We start from the raw sequence: 21,137 nt of genomic DNA on the forward strand, positions 1-21,137 counted from the left end.
TTTAAAATGTTTGGTCATATGTCAGAACTTGAATATACTGTCGTTTATTATAATTTCGTAATACATTCCACATGAAAGCCTTCCCAGTACACATGGATTGTTGGGTTAACAGTTCCAACTAGATGCCAACGTTGGGCCAATGTTGACATTTTTACACAGTTACGGTAATGTTGGGGGAAAAAATTACAGAGAATGGAATACTGCTCAGAAATGAACATGGAAGAAACATTTCTGAATATAGCAGCAAAAAAAAAATCACTTTTTGATTTGTAACTTTCCTGCAGACAACTATAATAAAAGGCCTTCGCGTAATCAGTCGGAATGTCAGTCTGCTATCCAGTCATTGTGAAAATATGGAGCTGTGGAAGCACTTGGCAGCTGTGTCAGGATAATTAGAATTTTAAAAACATTGCACATTGTGTCTCTTTGTATACTGTGGGAACAGTGCGCACGCTTACAATAGGCCTGGAACGATTCGATGAATCGTCATGAATGTTGGTTGTGATTACCTGTCAAGAATCGATCCCTTTGCGAACATCGTGGTGGATTGTAGCACCTCTAGCGGCTTCCAGGGTCACGTGAGCCGATTGCCGATGAAACGCGAACCGCAAGTTATTAAATCCCGCGCGGACACAATTGGACGTCTGCATTGTGAGCGCAAGAGTCGATTTTAATCAATGCATCGAGCGAGGCAACGTCCCACCGATAATTTACAACATACGGTGATATTCGTCTGTGCACGTGCGAAGAATGTACTTTACAATTTCAGCACAAGAGATGGAATACTTTTTTTTATATACTAACAGTAGATCTCTTTGGGTAATAAATGTGTCAACGAGAAAGTTTTGCCTTGATTTACCCAACCGTTTTTGGGGAAAAATAAAACTGGTTGCAAAATATTTACAATAGTGCATTATGTAAGTTAGTGCTTTCCGTGGAATATTCAGAGGCCGTTGCCACGTAAATTGGCATGCGTCGTCGCCCATTCAATGTGTGTGAAAGCGGCGCCGTTACAATGACATTGACTGAAAAAAGTTCTGCGTCATTCCAAAGGTCTGCAAAATTGTTGCAAAGATGTCAAGCTAGACATTTATGCAATGTTCGTGATTGTATTATTTTTTACACTGTGTGGGTGTGAGCGTTTTCAAACGTTAGATTTTTAGAGCTCTGTCCATGCAGTTTTCCACGAATGTAATGGCACATTACCCGTGATTTATACATCACACAAACATGTGTGGAGTGCTGCCTAGTGTGGTGTGAAAGCAATATTAAGACATTATTTAGTGATAATCGCCGTACGATACTGCCTTACTCCCAAGAGCAGGGACATTAAGCCACAATGACTGTTGAGTTTTCTGCATGGATTTTCATAAAATGTATTTCGAGAAGAACGTGTGTGTTTTTACCCTTAATTTAAATGCATGGATGTGTAAAATACTGTCCAGGGTGTCCATAAAGATATCAGCTGTTATTATATTCAGAGTTTGGGCAAGGTTAATGATGTGCTTTTGATTTGGCGGTCTATACTCCCTACAACACATCTCAAACATATAATAAGGCACCCACAGCGGCAGCTGTCCCTGTGTGGCACAGGTTGACTCGGCACTTGGCCTGCAAATGGACATTAGCCTGCCGGTAGGGGGCGATGTTTGCCGCTGCGTATAATAAAAAATTAGTAATTTGCTAATAATTTTCGAATTTGGCCGACTTGGAATCTGATGCCGGCACACGACGGCCCACTCTTGCGAATGACGCCGGGGCATCTTTAACGTGTGCTGTGAAGCAGGCGTTGCCTATCAACACTGTGGTTATTACACCACTGTGGCAATAACCAGGGCGGCCACTGGATTCGAACCGTGAACGTCTGCAGTAAGCGGCGAACGCGCTACCGTTGTGTCGCGTCATTGCCCGTACGGTGCGAAAAAGTTCAACATGCATACGGAACATACGTACAGATACAAGTACAGCACGCACGTTAGTCTCGTCCCTCGAACCTCCACGTCTCCCGCGGTGTTGGCGACACGCTTCCGCGCGGACGTTTGGGAGGCTCCCAGGGACGATCGCCTCGAATGGTTCTCTTCTGCGCTGTTGCTGAGATCAACAATTGGAGCGTCTAAGCCAGGGGTCGGCAACTTGCGTGCGGTTCCAGAGCCGTCCGCGGCTCCTTCAAAGGACTGCTTCGTGACGTTGTGCATCGCGGCTTTTTGAAATATAGATTATTTTTTTTTTGTTTGTTTTACCGAATTCGAGAAAAAATGGCACTTCTTGTTATTTTGGTTGCTCAACCACTGGTACAAGGAATGCGTTGCCAATATTTCAACCGTGCAGTTCAAGCTGCCGCCTAGTTAATCTTATTTCAATAAATGATGGTACCTTTATAGAGCACTGTGTGTTTATTAGCCTGAGTAATTTGGCTGGGATTCTTTTACACAAGGTTCAGTACATGATGCATTTTTTTTAAATGGGAGAACACCCGCTTTGTAGGATTTCCACTTTAAGTAAATCATTGTCATTCCATTAAATGGGCTCTAAGTGCATTGAGACTCTTCATCTTATCGGCATTGCAACACTTGAGACTATTGTTACCGAAGTCCGTGTATTGTTATGAACAGGGAACTGTGGCTGTTCTTGAAGTTTGAGATCGGTGCGAGGACAGTAGCATGCAATGGCATACTCTTGCAAATTACATCAGCATCCTAACATCACCATTTGTCTTGACAAATCCAAACGTAAGTCATGGATTTGCTGCTTTATGCAAACAGCTTCAGTGACTGGTGAGCTAACCTCCAAGTAATCTGAGTATTCATTTGCATTTTGTAAACACCTGCCTGGCTGACAGCTGGAATAAATGTCAGGAACCCGAGTTGTAGCATTTCATCTTCAGTGGAGAGTGTGCAGTTCGGGTGAGACAAAGCCTCTTAACACAAGCAAGAGTCATATCTAAGAGTTGATGGGAATTTTTACCCGCACAATGTATTCCTCCATCTCAGACATGGGACATTTTAAAGACCTGTTTCATGAAATCCAATTCCGGGGGACTCAACCGGTTTGTACGGATCACTTTGTACATTTGGGTGGTCGAAAGTGAGTAAGCCCGTGGCGCTCGAACGTGTCATCGCGCTGTTCTGTCTGGCTCGTTGAAATCAGACGCAGTAGGAATGCACGAATGCAGGATGCAATGCAGTCCAGCTCCAGTGACCCGGCACGACATGCCGCAGAATACACACGCGGCCATCCACCCCTCTGACAACAGTTCAAAGGTTACGTTTGTAATTCTTCAATGTTTTACTGATTTAGAAATGCAAATAAATAATGTCAGTTTTAAGTGCGCAATTTTACAGAGACTAAATGCGTGCCGGGGCTGTGTTGTGCAAGTATGCGTCAAGTCAATGCAGTGAGATGTGAACACCGTCAATCGAGGGATTTGCTTAAATTATCCAAACTGCAGATTGCTACTTAACATCAAGGGCAGTGGTGTTTTCCCGTCGCGTCGCCAACGGCAACGCAGTCGGCTCCAAAGATACCCCAGCATCGCATAGTCCTCGCTTCTACAAATCCCGACTCGCCCGTCTAAACCTTGCTGTTGGAGGTGGCCTCGTGCTCCTGGCTCGACACCTCGGCGCCGGAGTACGACCCGCGGCGCAAGAGGCGGCGCACGGCCCTGCGGAATTCGTACGAGCTGAAGTAGAAGACGAACGGATCGAGGCAGGCGCTGAGGCTGCTGAAGGCGAGCGTGAGCCGGTAGACCCCGTACAGGCCGCTGCTCCCGCGTATCCAGTTGAGCAGCGCGTGCGCCAGCAGCACGCAGTTGCACGGCGCGAAGCACGTGACGAACATGAGCAGCACCACGGCGGACAGCCGCATGGCTCGGCGACGAAAGTTGCCGACCTTGGCGCCGCCGCCGCCGCCGCCGCCCGCGGCGCCGCCGCCACCGCCGCCGCCTTTGGCGAGCTCGCGGATGACGGACACGTAGCAGAAGACGGTGACGCAGAAGGGCAGCAGGAAGATGACGAGGAAGAAGACGACGCAGTAGACTTGGAAGAAGGTGACGACGGCGTCGCTCTTGGGGAAGACGTCGTAGCAGGTGGTGACGCCCAGCTCGGGCACGCGCCGCGTCAGGTCCACGGCGTGCAGGGGCGCCGTGGCGAGCACCATCAGGGCCCACGTGGCGGCGCAGGCGCCGGCGGCGAAGCGGCCGCTCCTGAGCCTGTGGAAGCCGTGCGGGTGCAGGACGGCCAGGTAGCGGTCGACGCTGATGCACGCCAGGAAGTAGATGGAGCAGTGCGTGTTGAGGTAGAGCAGCGCGGTGACCGCGTGGCACAGGAAGCGGCCGAAGGGCCAGTGGTTGCCGCCGTAGTGGTAGGCGATCTGCAGCGGGAGGAAGACGACGAAGGCGAGGTCGACGGCCGCCAGGTTGAGGATGTAGATGCTCGTGGGGGACGGGCGGCGTCCCGCGGCGTTGGCGGCGGCGTCTGCGGCGCGACCCGCGCCGGGCTTGAAGGAGCGCGTGCCGCGCATCAGCAGGGCGGCCACGCTGGAGGGCAGCGTGACGGCGAAGACCAGCACGTAGATGGTGGGCAGCGCGACGGTGGTCAGGCGTCCCGTGAGCAGCGCCCGCGTGAAGTTGTCGAGCTTGCTGATGTTGAGCGAGCCGCCGCTGCTGTTGCCGTCCATCGTGGTGCTGAAATGAAATAAGGTTGGCACGGGTATAGATTCCAGCGAAAACGAATGCATTGCACTCTCTCGTTGGTGTTGTCACTTTTTTATTTATTTTTACCAGGTAAGGCCCACTGAGCTATGCAGCTCTTTTTCAGAAGGGGCCATGGCCACAGACGAAAGCTCAACAAAGTGGCTCATTATCACGTGGGAATTTACATCAGTCAAATACTCGAAACGAACGTTGATTCTAAATGTGGAGGGAAAAACCGGAGGACCTGGAGAAAAATCCACACGACCACGGGGAGAACACGCAAACTCCAAATATACAGGCATCAGGGTCGGGATCTAACTCACAACCTCCTGTATACCAGGTGAGGTAGTTAACATCTCGCCACAGTGGCGCAGTGATCTTCCCTTCGCTTTACTTCATCGTTCTTGTTCACTGCTGACGTTTCGAACTCTTTGATTCCATCTCAAAATGATAAGAATCCCCATTTGCTTGGAAGAAAATATGTTGGCCAAGAGCTTACCTATCTCTTATGGCTATATTATTTAAATTGACAATAATTGTGGTTTAATAGCCTTGCTTTCACCGCCAGCATTCAATCTGGTAGTTAGATCACACCGCCCTGTGTCGTGTGTGTTTGTAGATGCTAGGAAGGTATTGCATGTATTTTGTTTTATCACGACACTATCCAGGCTATGCCACATTAATTATATAGTCAGGGTGTTTACCCTGACTATATAATTAATAATCGATGTGAGACACGATGTGTGTCTCTAGCTCGTAACCGTACTCGACTCACTCGTGTTGCTCCTAACCGATAACAAGAGTATGCCAACGTTTTCAGCATGTCGTTATTTTACGTCGGAACACCAATTTCAATCGCAGAATGGACAGGATTTGCTATTGTGGGTAACTCATGAAAGATTCAGAGAGGCTGCATTTGCACACATTAAAGACATACATTATTCATGGTGCTCTTTTTGCAAGCGCGCTTTGCTTAGATATATTGCCAAGTGTAAAAGTATAATTTTTCTCCTTGTGCTAAAGAACGCCATTATCTGTGTTCTTGCGTCAATCGTGTGGCGTTTAAGTTGTTTATCATCTTTCCCGTTCGACAGTAGAATCACTGTTGTAGTGCGGAAGATCCCGACGGTGATGTTCTTCACAATCATATTCACGCCTTGGCTGTCCCCAGCGCAATTTTCGCAAAGCAACTTCTTAATGTCGCCGTGTGAAAATGAAGAAGTTGGCTCGTGATACATTCACGCAAATGTAATGTACGACAAAGTTCGTTAAAAAAAACTGGAGGTATCTGTCGGAGGGTAACCCAGAGGAACACACAACACAATATGTGTCATTGGGACAGTTACAGAAGGGGGAATGAGATCAAAATGAGGTGAAAGAAATCGGTTTGGAATGCTGTTGGGAAACTCAACTCATTAATGAAAAGCCATTCACCCTTTTTTCTAAATCAAAATATATATTTTAATTGTTGCTTACGATCTGTTCTGACATATGTATCAAAAACATTGTCATTAGAATGTCGGTATGTATGTTGAACTTCTTTCGCAACTGTGTGTAGCCGACCGTGACATTTTAGTGTTTTAGGGGCGATGTATTAATACGTGTAAATTATGAAAATGTAAGCAATTGTATTTCTACAATTAGGTTGTGGATAATTTTTGTAATGTTATTCAAATTTGCCAAAATTTGAAGAATGACCCACAAATTACTGAATTGGGACTATACACAGCAGCAGTCATCATCATCATCATCTCCAACTATGACAACTCGGCAAGACCCTCCTGAAAAAGAGTCGTGGGACTCGGTGAGGCCTTCCGAGGGTAAACAGGCAGCATAATAATCATAACAAATATACACATAAATGTGAACACCATATAAAATATGACAGTTACACCAAGCTCAAAGAGGTGACTGAAGGACAAAGAAAAATCGCTTCAAATATTAGGAAATTATATTCTCAGGTTTTTTCGGTAAAGTCACGTAGGTAAAACATTAAAAGTAATGAAAGTAAAATAAAACAAAACAAAAATAAAAATAAAATAAAATTCACGACGTTTCGGAGGCAACACAAGTCTCCGTCATCAGGTGGGACCGTCACAGCCAGATTAGCTGCATCAAGTGAAGCAATGATTCAAAATGTAATCCCTTATAAGCAAGTTGAAGGGGGGGAGGAGAGGGGGGGGGAGTTCATCAGAATGTGGTAGCCAATGAATTGAACGTATCGGGAGGGAGGGGGGTGGGAGGGGGAGGGAGCCAACAAAACATTTGGCGACGGCTTGGACGCGGCTGCTGCGCACGCCAACACAATGGGCAGAAAGGGGGGAGGGGAGGTCTGATACACATGATAGAACAAAGGAACGAAAATGCCCATGTTTATACCAATGCAGGCTGAAAAAAGAAGAGGGTACTGTTAAAAATAACTGGGGATGTTAACACTCGGTGAAGTAAATTAAAATAGTGTCTGTCAGATAAGATGGTCCAACAAGTGTAATTAAGTCTTTTTTGCGTGGTTAATAACATCTTTCCAGTGATTACTGAGTTTGTACCCATCATCACGGTTGAAATTATGTCTGTGTTTGTATATTTGTATGGCTTCGTGTACAAACCTTGTGACGGTCCCACCTGATGACGGAGACTTGTGTTGCCTCCGAAACGTCGTGAATTTTATTTTATTTTTATTTTTGTTTTATTTTATTTTACTTTCACTACTTTTAATGTTTTACCTACGTGACTTTACCGAAAAAACCTGAGAATATGAATCATTGCAGTCACGAAAGCTTCAAATCTAGAATTAGGAAATTATTTTAAACGAGGTTAGATTTTTTGTGTGAACATCGAAATAAAATGACACGCAAAGCACAGACACTGCGCCGGCTTTTGGGTGGCTAATTGGTGAGGGCGGATATGCGGCGGTCGGATATGGAGACGTTGAACTGTGCCTAGAAGAAAACCGGATGCATAACGCAGGGATAACAGTGAAAGGGCCACGCAGGTTCATTCACAGCAACCGCTTGCGATAATTGCCATCTTACAGTCGGGTGAGATGCCAACCATCTCCTCTCAACTGCTGGATTACAGGCGGGTGCCAATGTGGCCGACCGAGGCGATGCGTAATGAACGACATTACTTTTTTTTATTTTACTTTTATTAATTTTAATTTTTTACCTACGTGACTTTACCGAAAAAAAACCTAAGAAAATGAACGACAGCTGAATTCTCGCGGAGTCAGTTGCACCGTAGCGAACGATTATACCAAGAGAGTCGGCTTGCTCGCACTCGCGTGCTACGTGTTAAAACTAAAAGTGAACTTGGAAAAGAAAGTTTCAACAAAAATGTTGCACGTCGATTGCAATAAGCATCTCGCTCGTTTTGTCGCATTCCAAACAGCCACGGTTAAGGTGAATAAGAACACGGATAACGCACCTTTTCGGTCTTTTTGAAGTTTTCGAAGATTCAAGTTCCCACGCAAAGAAATAAGCAGAACATTAATGGAGTGTAAAATACTTGATCGTGGCGGTTGGTTTTGTGTGTGTGTGTCTGTGTGTGTCTAACGCGAAAAAGTGCCAAACTCCCCGTAGTCGTTTCGCGCGAGGACGCAACCGAGCCCTGAACGTGTCCTCTCTTGCCGGCCGTGGCCGCGTGCCCAACGAAGTCAAACTCCTCACCCGAGCGCCGCTGCCCTTTGCCGCAGCGGTGACGCGACGCTTCTCCTCCTTCTGGGGCGAGTCTCGGTGCGTGCCTCTTTTTGATGTGGACAGGGCGGGTGGGAAGGGAGGCGCAGCAGTTGGCGATGTGGCAGGGGACTTCGCTGGAGAAGCTTTTTGCGGTGCCACGGCTGTCTTGCCGCCGGGGGTGGGGGCCTTTTTAAACGTGCGCCGATGTTGCGAGCGAGCTGGCCGTGGGTGAGATCGCAAAAATGATCTCGTGATACGTTTTGGAAATACCCTGCGAGAGGCACCGTCCCGCACACCGCAACAAATGATTCACCGTTTTTTCTAGACAGACTCGGCTTCAAAAGTTGACGCGTGCTTTGTGTGTTGCCGTGACTGTCTAGTTCCTTATTGTTTCTTACAGTGCTCGCGCGTGCGCTTGTTTTTCCTCTTTTGTTTTTAGAAAATGAGGTTTGAAAAAAATGATTTGGCAACGGCGCTGTGGCGTTGAAAGGAAGACGATACGATAGGTGGATAGTTATTGTGGTTGTGGTGGCGCTTCATCATCGGGAGGCCAGAGAGGTTCCGAGTGTGGATGACGGGAGTTGGAGACACTCTACGCCATGGGGGCCAGTTTTCACGTTGTCACATCAATAGTCGCGTGATAGTAGCTATTGGATAGAATAGACAAACACTTGAATAATGAACAGGCATAACTTGATTGACTCAAGTGATGTGAATGCGTTGGGTTGTTTTTGTTGTTGAGTTTGCTTTGTGCGCCGCCGTCAAACGCTGTAACAGCGGCAACAAATAATAATCAAACGTTTTATTTGCATTTAAATAGAGGACTGCATGGCGGCGATGATGTTGTACAGTAGGTAATGTTATTTGTGTAATCGCTTGGTGGTATTGTCATTATTTATTTACCGTAGTGTTGTCGCCTGTCAGTAAATGTAAAGCTTCCTGTGGGGTTATCTTTGATGCAGCTTCGCGTTTGGTTCCTGATCTAAGTGTTGAGCGTCGTGTTAACTCAGATCCAGAATGTATCATGTATGAGTATGAGAAAGTATGATGTATGCGTATTAGATTTTTTTGGCACAATAGGGGGCACAGGTGGTGCATCGGCCACTCATCTCAGTCGGTCGACCCGTGGCACCTGCTGGGTCTGCCCCGTGACCTCCTGCCAGCGGGCGTTCGACGCTTCACGTGGCCTCAACGTGTACCTAGCCTGGCACAAGCGCCCTGGTGACGTCACCGCCACTTAGTGGCGAATGGCGGTTGTTGTTGTGTGCCTATTAATTAGAAAAGGTGTTTTTAGGAATGTTTGCGTTGTTTCCTATTTTTCAGAACAAATATAAACTTTTGTTTCCGCAAACGGGACAGCGGCTCTGGGGAAATGCTTTTCCTTACAACCCCTTACCCATCCGCACTTTACAGTCCCATACACTGATGGGAAAACAGTGGCATCGTGTTCGCAACCGGTACAGTTTTAGTTTTAAAAAACGACATGACTTCCACGCGAGGCGTGTGGATACATCCGTGGGCACAGCGCATGCGACCGCTGTGTTTTAAAGCGCTCCCCGACTTGACGTAACACGGTTAACGTGCAGCAACATTAATGGTAAATTATTAAACAGTGGAGCTAGGCTCACAATGCAGGTGGCATGAGTGTTCTTGTTGAACAAAAGGGCCCGTGGGCTTAGTGGATGCACGGGGGGGTGTGGGCTTGAGTCATCGTACGCGAGGATCATGGGCTGCTTCCGCGCTGAGCCAGGCTGGATTATGTCTGTGGGCACGCCACGGATTCAGCTCCTGTCAGATGGTGGTGGAGGGAGCACCTCAACATTGAACTTAAACTAAACGACATTTTTATTTTACCAGGCCCAGTGAGCGACACAGTTATTTTTCAAAAGCGACCTTGCTATCACGAATGATAGCTCAGCGAAGCGGCTTGTGGTATGGACATTTATAGCAGCAAAATACTCGAAGCGCATGTTGATTCCAAATGTATAGGGAAAAACCGGAGGAACTGGAGGAAAATCCACGCCACGTCGGGGAGAGAGAGAGACACGCAAACTCAAAATATACAGCAGCAGGCGTCAGGGTTGGAATTGAACCGACGACCGCCTGCATACCAGGCGAGGTAGTCAACATCTCCTAGCCACTGTGGCGCCCTGAACTTAGGCCGGGGACGTTTGGTGGTGCAGGACCCAGCCCTGCCACCCACGTCTTGTCACCCACGTCTTACCACCCACGTCTTGTCACCCACGTCTTGCCACCCACGTCTTACCACCCATGTCTTGTCACCCACGTCTTGTCACCCACGTCTTGCCACCCACGTCTTACCACCCACGTCTTGCCACCCACGTCTTGCCACCCACGTCTTGCCACCCACGTCTTGCCACCCACGTCTTGTCACCCACGTCTTACCACCCACGTCTTACCACCCATGTCTTGTCACCCACGTCTTGCCACCCACGTCTTACCACCCACGTCTTGCCACCCACGTCTTGCCACCCACGTCTTACCACCCACGTCTTGCCACCCACGTCTTACCACCCACGTCTTGCCACCCACGTCTTGTCACCCACGTCTTACCACCCACATCTTACCACCCATGTCTTGCCACCCACGTCTTGCCACCCACGTCTTGCCACCCACGTCTTGCCACCCACGTCTTACCACCCACGTCTTGCCACCCACGTCTTGTCACCCACGTCTTACCACCCACGTCTTACCACCCACGTCTTGTCACCCACGTCTTGCCACCCACGTCTTACCACCCACGTCTTGCCACCCACGTCTTGCTACCCACGTCTTACCACCCACGTCTTGCCACCCACGTCTTACCACCCACGTCTTACCACCCACGTCTTGCCACCCACGTCTTGCCACCCACGTCTTGCCACCCACGTCTTACCACCCACGTCTTACCACCCACGTCTTGCCACCCACGTCTTGCCACCCACGTCTTGCCACCCACGCCTTGTCACCCACGTCTTGCCACCCACGTCTTGCCACCCACGTCTTGCCACCCACGTCTTGCCACCCACGTCTTGCCACCCACGCCTTGTCACCCACGTCTTGCCACCCACGTCTTGCCACCCACGTCTTGTCACCCACGTCTTGCCACCCACGTCTTGTCACCCACGTCTTGTCACCCACGTCTTGCCACCCACGTCTTGCCACCCACGTCTTGCCACCCACGTCTTGTCACCCACGTCTTGTCACCCACGTCTTGCCACCCACGTCTTGCCACCCACGTCTTGCCACCCACGTCTTGCCACCCACGCCTTGTCACCCACGTCTTGTCACCCACGTCTTGCCACCCACGTCTTGCCACCCACGTCTTGCCACCCACGTCTTGCCACCCACGTCTTGCCACCCACGTCTTGTCACCCACGTCTTGCCACCCACGTCTTGCCACCCACGTCTTGCCACCCACGTCTTGTCACCCACGTCTTGCCACCCACGTCTTGCCACCCACGTCTTGCCACCCACGCCTTGTCACCCACGTCTTGCCACCCACGTCTTGCCACCCACGTCTTGCCACCCACGTCTTGCCACCCACGCCTTGTCACCCACGTCTTGTCACCCACGTCTTACCACCTACGTCTTACCACCCACGTCTTGCCACCCACGTCTTGCCACCCACGTCTTGCCACCCACGTCTTGCCACCCACGTCTTGCCACCCACGTCTTGCCACCTACGCCTTGTCACCCACGTCTTGCCACCCACGTCTTGCCACCCACGTATTGTCACCCACGTCTTGCCACCCACGTCTTGCCACCCACGTCTTGCCACCCACGTCTTGCCACCCACGTCTTGCCACCCACGTCTTGTCACCCACGTCTTGTCACCCACGTCTTGTCACCCACGTCTTGCCACCCACGTCTTGCCACCCACGTCTTGCCACCCACGTCTTGTCACCCACGTCTTGCCACCCACGTCTTGCCACCCACGTCTTGCCACCCACGTCTTGCCACCCACGCCTTGCCACCCACGTCTTGCCACCCACGCCTTGTCACCCACGTCTTGTCACCCACGTCTTGCCACCCACGTCTTGCCACCCACGTCTTGCCACCCACGTCTTGCCACCCACGTCTTGCCACCCACGTCTTGCCACCCACGTCTTGCCACCCACGTCTTGCCACCCACGCCTTGCCACCCACGTCTTGTCACCCACGTCTTGCCACCCACGTCTTGCCACCCACGTCTTGTCACCCACGTCTTGCCACCCACGTCTTGCCACCCACGTCTTGCCACCCACGTCTTGCCACCCACGTCTTGTCACCCACGTCTTGCCACCCACGTCTTGCCACCCACGTCTTGCCACCCACGTCTTGCCACCCACGTCTTGCCACCCACGTCTTGCCACCCACGTCTTGCCACCCACGCCTTGTCACCCACGTCTTGTCACCCACGTCTTGCCACCCACGTCTTGCCACCCACGTCTTGTCACCCACGTCTTGCCACCCACGTCTTGCCACCCACGTCTTGCCACCCACGTCTTGCCACCCACGTCTTGCCACCCACGTCTTGCCACCCACGTCTTACCACCCACGTCTTGCCACCCACGTCTTGCCACCCACGTCTTGCCACCCACGTCTTGCCACCCACGTCTTGTCACCCACGTCTTACCACCCACGTCTTACCACCCATGTCTTGTCACCCACGTCTTGCCACCCACGTCTTACCACCCACGTCTTGCCACCCACGTCTTGCCACCCACGTCTTACCACCCACGTCTTGCCACCCACGTCTTACCACCCACGTCTTGCCACCCACGTCTTGTCACCCACGTCTTACCACCCACATCTTACCACCCACGTCTTGCCACCCACGTCTTGCCACCCACGTCTTGCCACCCACGTCTTGCCACCCACGTCTTACCACCCACGTCTTGCCACCCACGTCTTGTCACCCACGTCTTACCACCCACGTCTTACCACCCACGTCTTGTCACCCACGTCTTGCCACCCACGTCTTACCACCCACGTCTTGCCACCCACGTCTTGCTACCCACGTCTTACCACCCACGTCTTGCCACCCACGTCTTACCACCCACGTCTTACCACCCACGTCTTGCCACCCACGTCTTGCCACCCACGTCTTGCCACCCACGTCTTACCACCCACGTCTTACCACCCACGTCTTGCCACCCACGTCTTGCCACCCACGTCTTGCCACCCACGCCTTGTCACCCACGTCTTGCCACCCACGTCTTGCCACCCACGTCTTGCCACCCACGTCTTGCCACCCACGTCTTGCCACCCACGCCTTGTCACCCACGTCTTGCCACCCACGTCTTGCCACCCACGTCTTGTCACCCACGTCTTGCCACCCACGTCTTGTCACCCACGTCTTGTCACCCACGTCTTGCCACCCACGTCTTGCCACCCACGTCTTGCCACCCACGTCTTGTCACCCACGTCTTGTCACCCACGTCTTGCCACCCACGTCTTGCCACCCACGTCTTGCCACCCACGTCTTGCCACCCACGCCTTGTCACCCACGTCTTGTCACCCACGTCTTGCCACCCACGTCTTGCCACCCACGTCTTGCCACCCACGTCTTGCCACCCACGTCTTGTCACCCACGTCTTGCCACCCACGTCTTGCCACCCACGTCTTGCCACCCACGTCTTGTCACCCACGTCTTGCCACCCACGTCTTGCCACCCACGTCTTGCCACCCACGCCTTGTCACCCACGTCTTGCCACCCACGTCTTGCCACCCACGTCTTGCCACCCACGTCTTGCCACCCACGCCTTGTCACCCACGTCTTGTCACCCACGTCTTACCACCTACGTCTTACCACCCACGTCTTGCCACCCACGTCTTGCCACCCACGTCTTGCCACCCACGTCTTGCCACCCACGTCTTGCCACCCACGTCTTGCCACCTACGCCTTGTCACCCACGTCTTGCCACCCACGTCTTGCCACCCACGTATTGTCACCCACGTCTTGCCACCCACGTCTTGTCACCCACGTCTTGCCACCCACGTCTTGCCACCCACGTCTTGCCACCCACGTCTTGTCACCCACGTCTTGTCACCCACGTCTTGTCACCCACGTCTTGCCACCCACGTCTTGCCACCCACGTCTTGCCACCCACGTCTTGTCACCCACGTCTTGCCACCCACGTCTTGCCACCCACGTCTTGCCACCCACGTCTTGCCACCCACGCCTTGCCACCCACGTCTTGCCACCCACGCCTTGTCACCCACGTCTTGTCACCCACGTCTTGCCACCCACGTCTTGCCACCCACGTCTTGTCACCCACGTCTTGCCACCCACGTCTTGCCACCCACGTCTTGCCACCCACGTCTTGCCACCCACGTCTTGCCACCCACGTCTTGCCACCCACGCCTTGCCACCCACGTCTTGTCACCCACGTCTTGCCACCCACGCCTTGTCACCCACGCCTTGTCACCCACGTGTTGTCACCCACGTGTTGCCCCCCACGTGTTGCCCCCCACGTCTTTCCACCCACGTGTTGCCCCCCACGTCTTTCCACCCACGTGTTGCCCCCCACGTCTCACCACCCACGTGTTTCTAGCCCGGCCGTGGCAGCAAGTCTAACCGTGCGTGTGTGCTGCCTCGAGTTATCACAATGTGTGAGTGGCGAGTCGTAATTATTTCCCAGGCCATCAGGGGTGGTGTTTTGTAGCTGCTGCAGCTGGGTACATACATACGGATTAACGACAGTGTAGTTTTCACGCTATTACAAATGGAAGGCATTGTTTGTGGAAAATAACACCAAAATGCACTATTTATGTACTGTGTTAATGTATACAACATATCTGCAAGCGAAGAGCAGCTGTGTTTAACCTGCCTTTGCCTTTTGTTGTTTGATATCGCTCTATTTTGTATGTGTAGTAGAAGCTGGATATACTCACACCCCTTGTGAGCAAGCACACGTGTGCTGATATCCAAAATAGTGGGTTTGTATCAGCAGCTGCCCTTTGCCTTCTCCCCACCAGTTAAATGTCAGAATGTGTTCCTTATATCAGAATTGTGCTTCGATAAGGTGTGCTTATGTCCAACTTTCGCTAGATTCACACACAGAGTGATCCTTTCATAGATACCCCGACTAACGTAATCGGGAGGAATTATTTGGCGGAGGAAAACAGGGTTTAATGTCAAAGCCTCTTCACGTATCCCGCCAATTGCAATTCACTCTGTTAGATGGTCTAACACCCTCCTTTGTCAGATATGGAGACCTCGCTCCCAAAAGGTTCAGTCACCTGTTGAGAAAGAAAGTGATATGAGGCTCATTATAAATCGGCAGTATGGTCATAAACGGAATCGCCCTGTATGCCTGTGTATGATGGATGATATACTCTGCGACCGCAAGGCTATAACCACTATAATCTTTGTCTCAAATGAAGGGTAATGCATTGAAACTCCCCGAGTCACTTTAATAATTTAAAAATTAACTTTTGTTGATTTATGCATTTTCATTTCTGTCGTAGATCCAGGAAGGCCTCCCTGAGGCCCTGAGTGTACACAGTTAACGACGGTTCTCTTTACAATATTCATGAGTGCGTGCCAGCCATGTGCTCCTCCGCTAAAGCCAATTTCGGGTTCGTGATAGGTGGCGGTGGCTTGGGAAGGCCTTCCTCCAGCAGTGGATTGACCATGACCGATAATGATGATGATCAGTTTAACACGCAGGCTTTCGCGACCAATATTATTCATAATCAACGTTTTTGGGTTATATCGCGTTATTTATAAATTCGCCAGAATGGTGAATTGCCCGATGATGCTGGATGCAATTACCAGCGAAACGTCGTACTCAAAAATTGTAAATGTTGTGATTTCACGCTTCAACACACCGGTGAACTATTTGTCTTTTGTCAACGTGACACTCTTTTTGCTGATTAGCCGTGTCGGGTGGTGGAGGGTTATGACACATTTATAAATAACGCGATCTAACCCAAAAACGTTGATTATGAATGATGATGATTAAAAGCAAAGGTTGTGGCTGGCATGAGATAGTGGTGTCATGCATCAAATAACAGGGGAACATCCATTTAATTACTGACACATCCTCATCAGCTATGATCTATCTACGGATTGATGAATTATTTTATTTAGTTTATTAAGTTTGTTGAGCCTCCTGGCCAGTATTGGGAGAAACGTAGCCCTTCTTTCACCCAGTCTCTATGGATCTCGATGAGTCTCTGTGGTGGCAGGACACGAGAAGACAAAGTGGATGCACCCAAATCTCCAGTTTAGATTTATGGGTCAAAACAGCAACGTGGCAAATGCCATCGTATTTAGGATTCCTAAGTTTCAGTGGACTGTCCTAGAGATTGAGAGCTTAAGTTATGTATATTTAGTAATATTGTGGTTTAATGGAAATTTTCATTGTAAACAAAATTGAGTTGGGATTCTTAGCGTCAGTTAAAACACCCAAAAAAACCATATTCGAATTATTTTACTCAAATCAACTTAAATTCCCGTGCCTCAAAGAGCCAAACTATTTTAGCCAGATACATCTGAGAACACCGAAGAGGGAAACCTCAGCGCTGTTCAGAACGGTTCCGAGTTGAATGCGGCGATGCCTCCACGGAGGGGAAACGGCAGTGAAAAGTTTGTAGTTTTTTAACTATAAAGAATAATTGAGTAATGCTTTTTTTAATGGTGTAATATGATTTATTTTCATACAGGAGCGGATATGAAAGGCTTACTGTGCATAGGGAGAGAGGTAGGTTGATTGTGTTTTAATTGCTGGTGATTTTCCCATTTGGCACATTTGGGCAAATTGTTTCCAGAACAAAGCCAAAATCCTGATTACCTCAGACCTTTGAATGTTATTCAATTTGCAGTGCACAATGCGCTTCGATAATCGAAATGCCTAGGTAACTGGAGACTCGAGTCATCGTCCACGTGGATACATCCCCCATCGGTGAAATAAACGCCAGACAATGCATCCAATAATGGACCTTAAATTGTGTAAGTTTGTGGGAAGACCCGCTGGTTTGCAAGTCATGAGCCCTTACTGGGCTATTGATAGAACAGGCAACCGACGTCAACGTCGAATTATAAACATTCTTTGCCCACGCTAGTCACAAGACGATGAGCGATTAGGGAACCAACTGCAAAAAGACGGTCGGCAGCGATGAGCTTCCGTTTTTTCTGTGGTGGTGGTGGCGGAGAGAATCACGGTGTATCCCGTGACAGCACCCTCCGATGTGGGCAGACAGCTCGTGACCCATAGGCACGACTACGCCAACACCTTCACGACCGCCCACGTGCCCCCTCGTCATCCACTCGGAGCACGTGAAGGGGACATGTTACGAGACTTTGAAAAAGAAGAAACTCGATCGGAGCTGGCTCTTCCCTGCGGTGAGAGGGCTCCGTGATAGTGCGCCCACGTCGTCTGCAGTTGTTTAGTGACATCACAAGACGTTTTCTCAACGTCCGCTTACAGATGAATGCATTGAAAACATTTATATATCACTCGTTTGCATGTCGTTTAATGTCCAGTATCATGCGATGCCGTTACATCACTTTTTTTTACGTGTTTAGTATATTCACTCTATTTCCCCGAAATTAAATGTCAATTGATTTGATACGTCACATATCCGACTCGCTGCGGATATAAGCATGCGTGTGACAAGGTTGGATATCTGAACATTATTAGGGAAAATTATGGTCACAGCGCTGCTTTAAATATGAAAAATGCTTTTCTGTATTTTGAATTGGGGTTGCACAGCGATTACTCTTAATTGTATGACTCAACTCCATCACTGCATTCAAGTCCCAGCTCACAACACATCTCTGTACGCTTGCATGCAATCGCTAATCAGCCACAACTCGCCTTAAAAAAGAAAACTCTGAAATTGTCTATTTTATATTCATGGGTGTAATGATGTTGATGATGTCGATTCGAGTGGCAGATTGGTGCCAGAAATGCACCACTCGTGTTCATCAAAAAGTAAAATGACTTGACTGATGTGCATGGGATTAAGACCCTGTGACTCTTCGTAGAAAGGTCACATTTGTGAACATCAGGAGCGTCTGACAGTTAACACCCACGCACAAGCACTGCACAGGGTGTGGGTGGTACATCGGGAATGGGCGGATCACGCGACGTCCGATATGCGACCTCGTGCCGTACTCCACAGTTTTGTTTCACACGTACCGGGAATAGATTTACGCGGTTCATCGAGTTTGGCACGAGGGGGCATTCACGATGCCGCGGTCAAAGGTAACATGTTGAAGGGAGAATACTAAATGGAGATGGAGGCGCAGGAGATGTTTGCCCTCGTGCAACAGAGTTTGGAATTCTCGTAAAGGACGCGATGTTGCAATGGTGAGCAAAGACGAGAAAGCACCACGCAAGGAATTCGGTAGCATTGGGTGGTATTAATTCTAGATTTGAAGCTTTCGTGACTGCAATGATTCATATTCTTAGGTTTTTTTCGGTAAAGTCACGTAGATAAAAAAAAGAAAATTAATGAAAGTAAAATAAAAATACAAATATTTATTTTACTTTTATTAATTTTTAAATGAAAATATTTCATTTTATTTTTTATTTTACTTTTATTAATTTTAATTTTTTATCTACGTGACTTTACCGAAAAAAACCTAAGAATATAGCATTGAGTGGCTTTAAATGTTTAAATGAGAAGCCGACAATCGCTACTGCGCTCAAACACAGAGGGCCCGGGGAGAATGGCTCTTGCGGATCTGGTTCTGCCGAGGTCTCTTTGAATTTTAAAATGAAAAGCCAGCCAGCGCGAGTGCCTTGGGGGGTAGGCGTTCAGAACACCAGGCCGGCAAGAGTCTGGTAAATGGTGCTCAAGGAAATGCCTGGTTGTCACTTTAAAATGATGTGGGCACGAAATGCAAGTTGTCGTAAATGGCAATGTGGTGCTAAGTGGAGTGTGAGCTGTGTGGTAATGGTGCTCCGTGCGTGAAGAGTTTTCCACAGTACTTGTTAATGGTCATTAAACACTGTGGGCGACCCATTATGAACCCTTCACAGAACTGACAAATATATTGTGTTGTTTGCTTCGTTTTGTGTGTGGTCTCTGACAAACCGACATTAATTCGCTTTGTTTTTGTTGTTTATAATTATATGGGGTTTTTTATTATCAATAATTGCTCATGAAATGCGTTTGTTTATTTATATATAGCAGTGCTTTTTTTGTTGTGGGTTGTATAACGCATAGGATGATGTATCCATCCTGGGTTGGTAATTCAGTATTTTCCATGAGCTTCATATCAATCGACTGAGTTGTAATTCCTTGACCGATTGATGCGCTATGGTTGGAGCTTCAAGTCTCCGAACAGCCAGAGGTGAAACCTACATCCACAACAAATTAATCCTGTGTGGGTTTCTAGAAACATAGGCTAGGTTGATGGATGGTGGGGCTGAAGTGATTGGGGAAAATGATAGGCATTTACAAAAGTTCAAGAAATAAAACGTATTCATTGACTTGCACGTTCTGAGCAAAGAACAAGGGATGTTATGCAACATTGCTCTCACCGCTTTTAAAGCCTTCGCTCACTTGCTTTAATTTGGCTGCTGGAGTCTTGGACAGTTACACTAATTTGTAATAATTATAAACACGGTCTGGTGTGACTTTGGAAACTTGCAGTGACCCACAGTTCGTAAATACTCTCATTGTAAAGTGTGTATTTTCTTTGCTTTCTTAAACTGTTGTTACTAGGAGTATTCTTATCGTTATTATTTCGATTTAAAGCTTTCGTGACTGCAGGGATTCATCTTCTTGGTTCTTTCGGTAAAGTCACGTAGAAGGGAAGTAATAAAATAATAAAAATTAAACATAATAAAATAATTCTTCAGGTGAAGACGGCTGCTTGCGTTGTAGCCGAAACGTCGTGAGAATTATTTTATTATGTTTTATTTTTATTATTTTATTACTTCCCTTCTACGTGACTTTACCGAAAGAACCAAGAAGATCGTTATTATTGTTTTGGAATGCTGCCGTGGTGTCGCGGTTGTCACACTGGATGGAGGTCGCCAATTTGATCGCTGAGCACGGCAGTGGAAGGACGGGGACGGGTTTCTCAAACCCGTCCCCCTCCTTTATCCACCCGGCAGCATCAGTGGGGAGAGCGCAACGAGTCGATCACGATCGGGACGCAGAGTCGGACACGGAGGATCAGACTCTTGGTCACCGCTCTTGCTCAGAATTGGTCTCGAGCACCGCTCAGCCAAAGCTTGGCTCAGGCTCAGCTTATTATTACAAATCGGCGTAGAACGCATTGTTGTTGTGTTAGCACCGTTGGCTACGTACGGTGCGAAAGAAGTTCAACATAGGCACATGCATAAGTACGACTAAATCCTAAACAAGACTGGGGCCAAGCTCACAAGCGTCTCCAGTGAAGTGTGGCTCTAAGCCACCTCATTTGAGCATGAGCCCACCCATGGCAAAGAACACGAGGCTGAGACGTTGTTTTATTATTATTATTGAGGACACAACTCAGCTCGTTTGATACCAAGCGTCTCTCTCAGCTCGGGACGCCAATGGGATAGAATGAACGTCTCGTTTCGGATTATCGGCCGCCTGCTACAAGAGTGCCAACATGAACGTTTTGGGGCATGTGGCTCAATTCCGAGTGGTAAAGCCTGCTTCACCGGTTCTCTCTGCGAGAGTGCCTGGGGGAGTGGATGAGGCGAAGGGCATTGCCAGAGCCCGTACACAATCGATTGCCAATGTTAAGACAGTGAGACAAGGGAAGGATGCTCGTTTGGGGGAGTGTGCATGCAGAGACCTCTTGAGTCGGAATTGGCTAACCTTGCTTGAAATGA

The 21,137-nt window shown here is 49.0% G+C and overlaps 2 protein-coding genes across 2 annotated transcripts in view; one reads left to right on the forward strand and one right to left on the reverse strand.

Moving 5' to 3' along the window:
- Window positions 1-21,137, forward strand: part of DTD1 (D-aminoacyl-tRNA deacylase 1) — a 93,127-nt gene that overhangs the window by 64,009 nt on the left and 7,981 nt on the right. The gene's annotated exons all lie outside the window — the stretch shown is intronic.
- On the reverse strand, window positions 3,525-8,422 carry LOC144944105 (S-geranylgeranyl-glutathione receptor P2RY8-like). The gene is made up of 2 exons (XM_078872178.1): window positions 8,356-8,422; window positions 3,525-4,681 (listed from the first exon to the last, which is right to left on the reverse strand). Exon 2 carries the CDS (start codon window positions 4,672-4,674, stop codon window positions 3,571-3,573), a length of 1,104 nt encoding a protein of 367 aa, XP_078728304.1. The 5' UTR covers window positions 4,675-4,681; window positions 8,356-8,422; the 3' UTR covers window positions 3,525-3,570.

Source organism: Lampetra fluviatilis, chromosome 33 (genome assembly GCF_964198595.1).
Source record: "Lampetra fluviatilis chromosome 33, kcLamFluv1.1, whole genome shotgun sequence".
NCBI classification, from domain to species: domain Eukaryota; kingdom Metazoa; phylum Chordata; class Hyperoartia; order Petromyzontiformes; family Petromyzontidae; genus Lampetra; species Lampetra fluviatilis.

Excerpts from the sequence above, each read along its gene's own strand:
- LOC144944105 (XM_078872178.1), bottom strand. The coding sequence starts at position 4,674 with ATGGACGGCAACAGCAGCGGCGGCTCGCTCAACATCAGCAAGCTCGAC.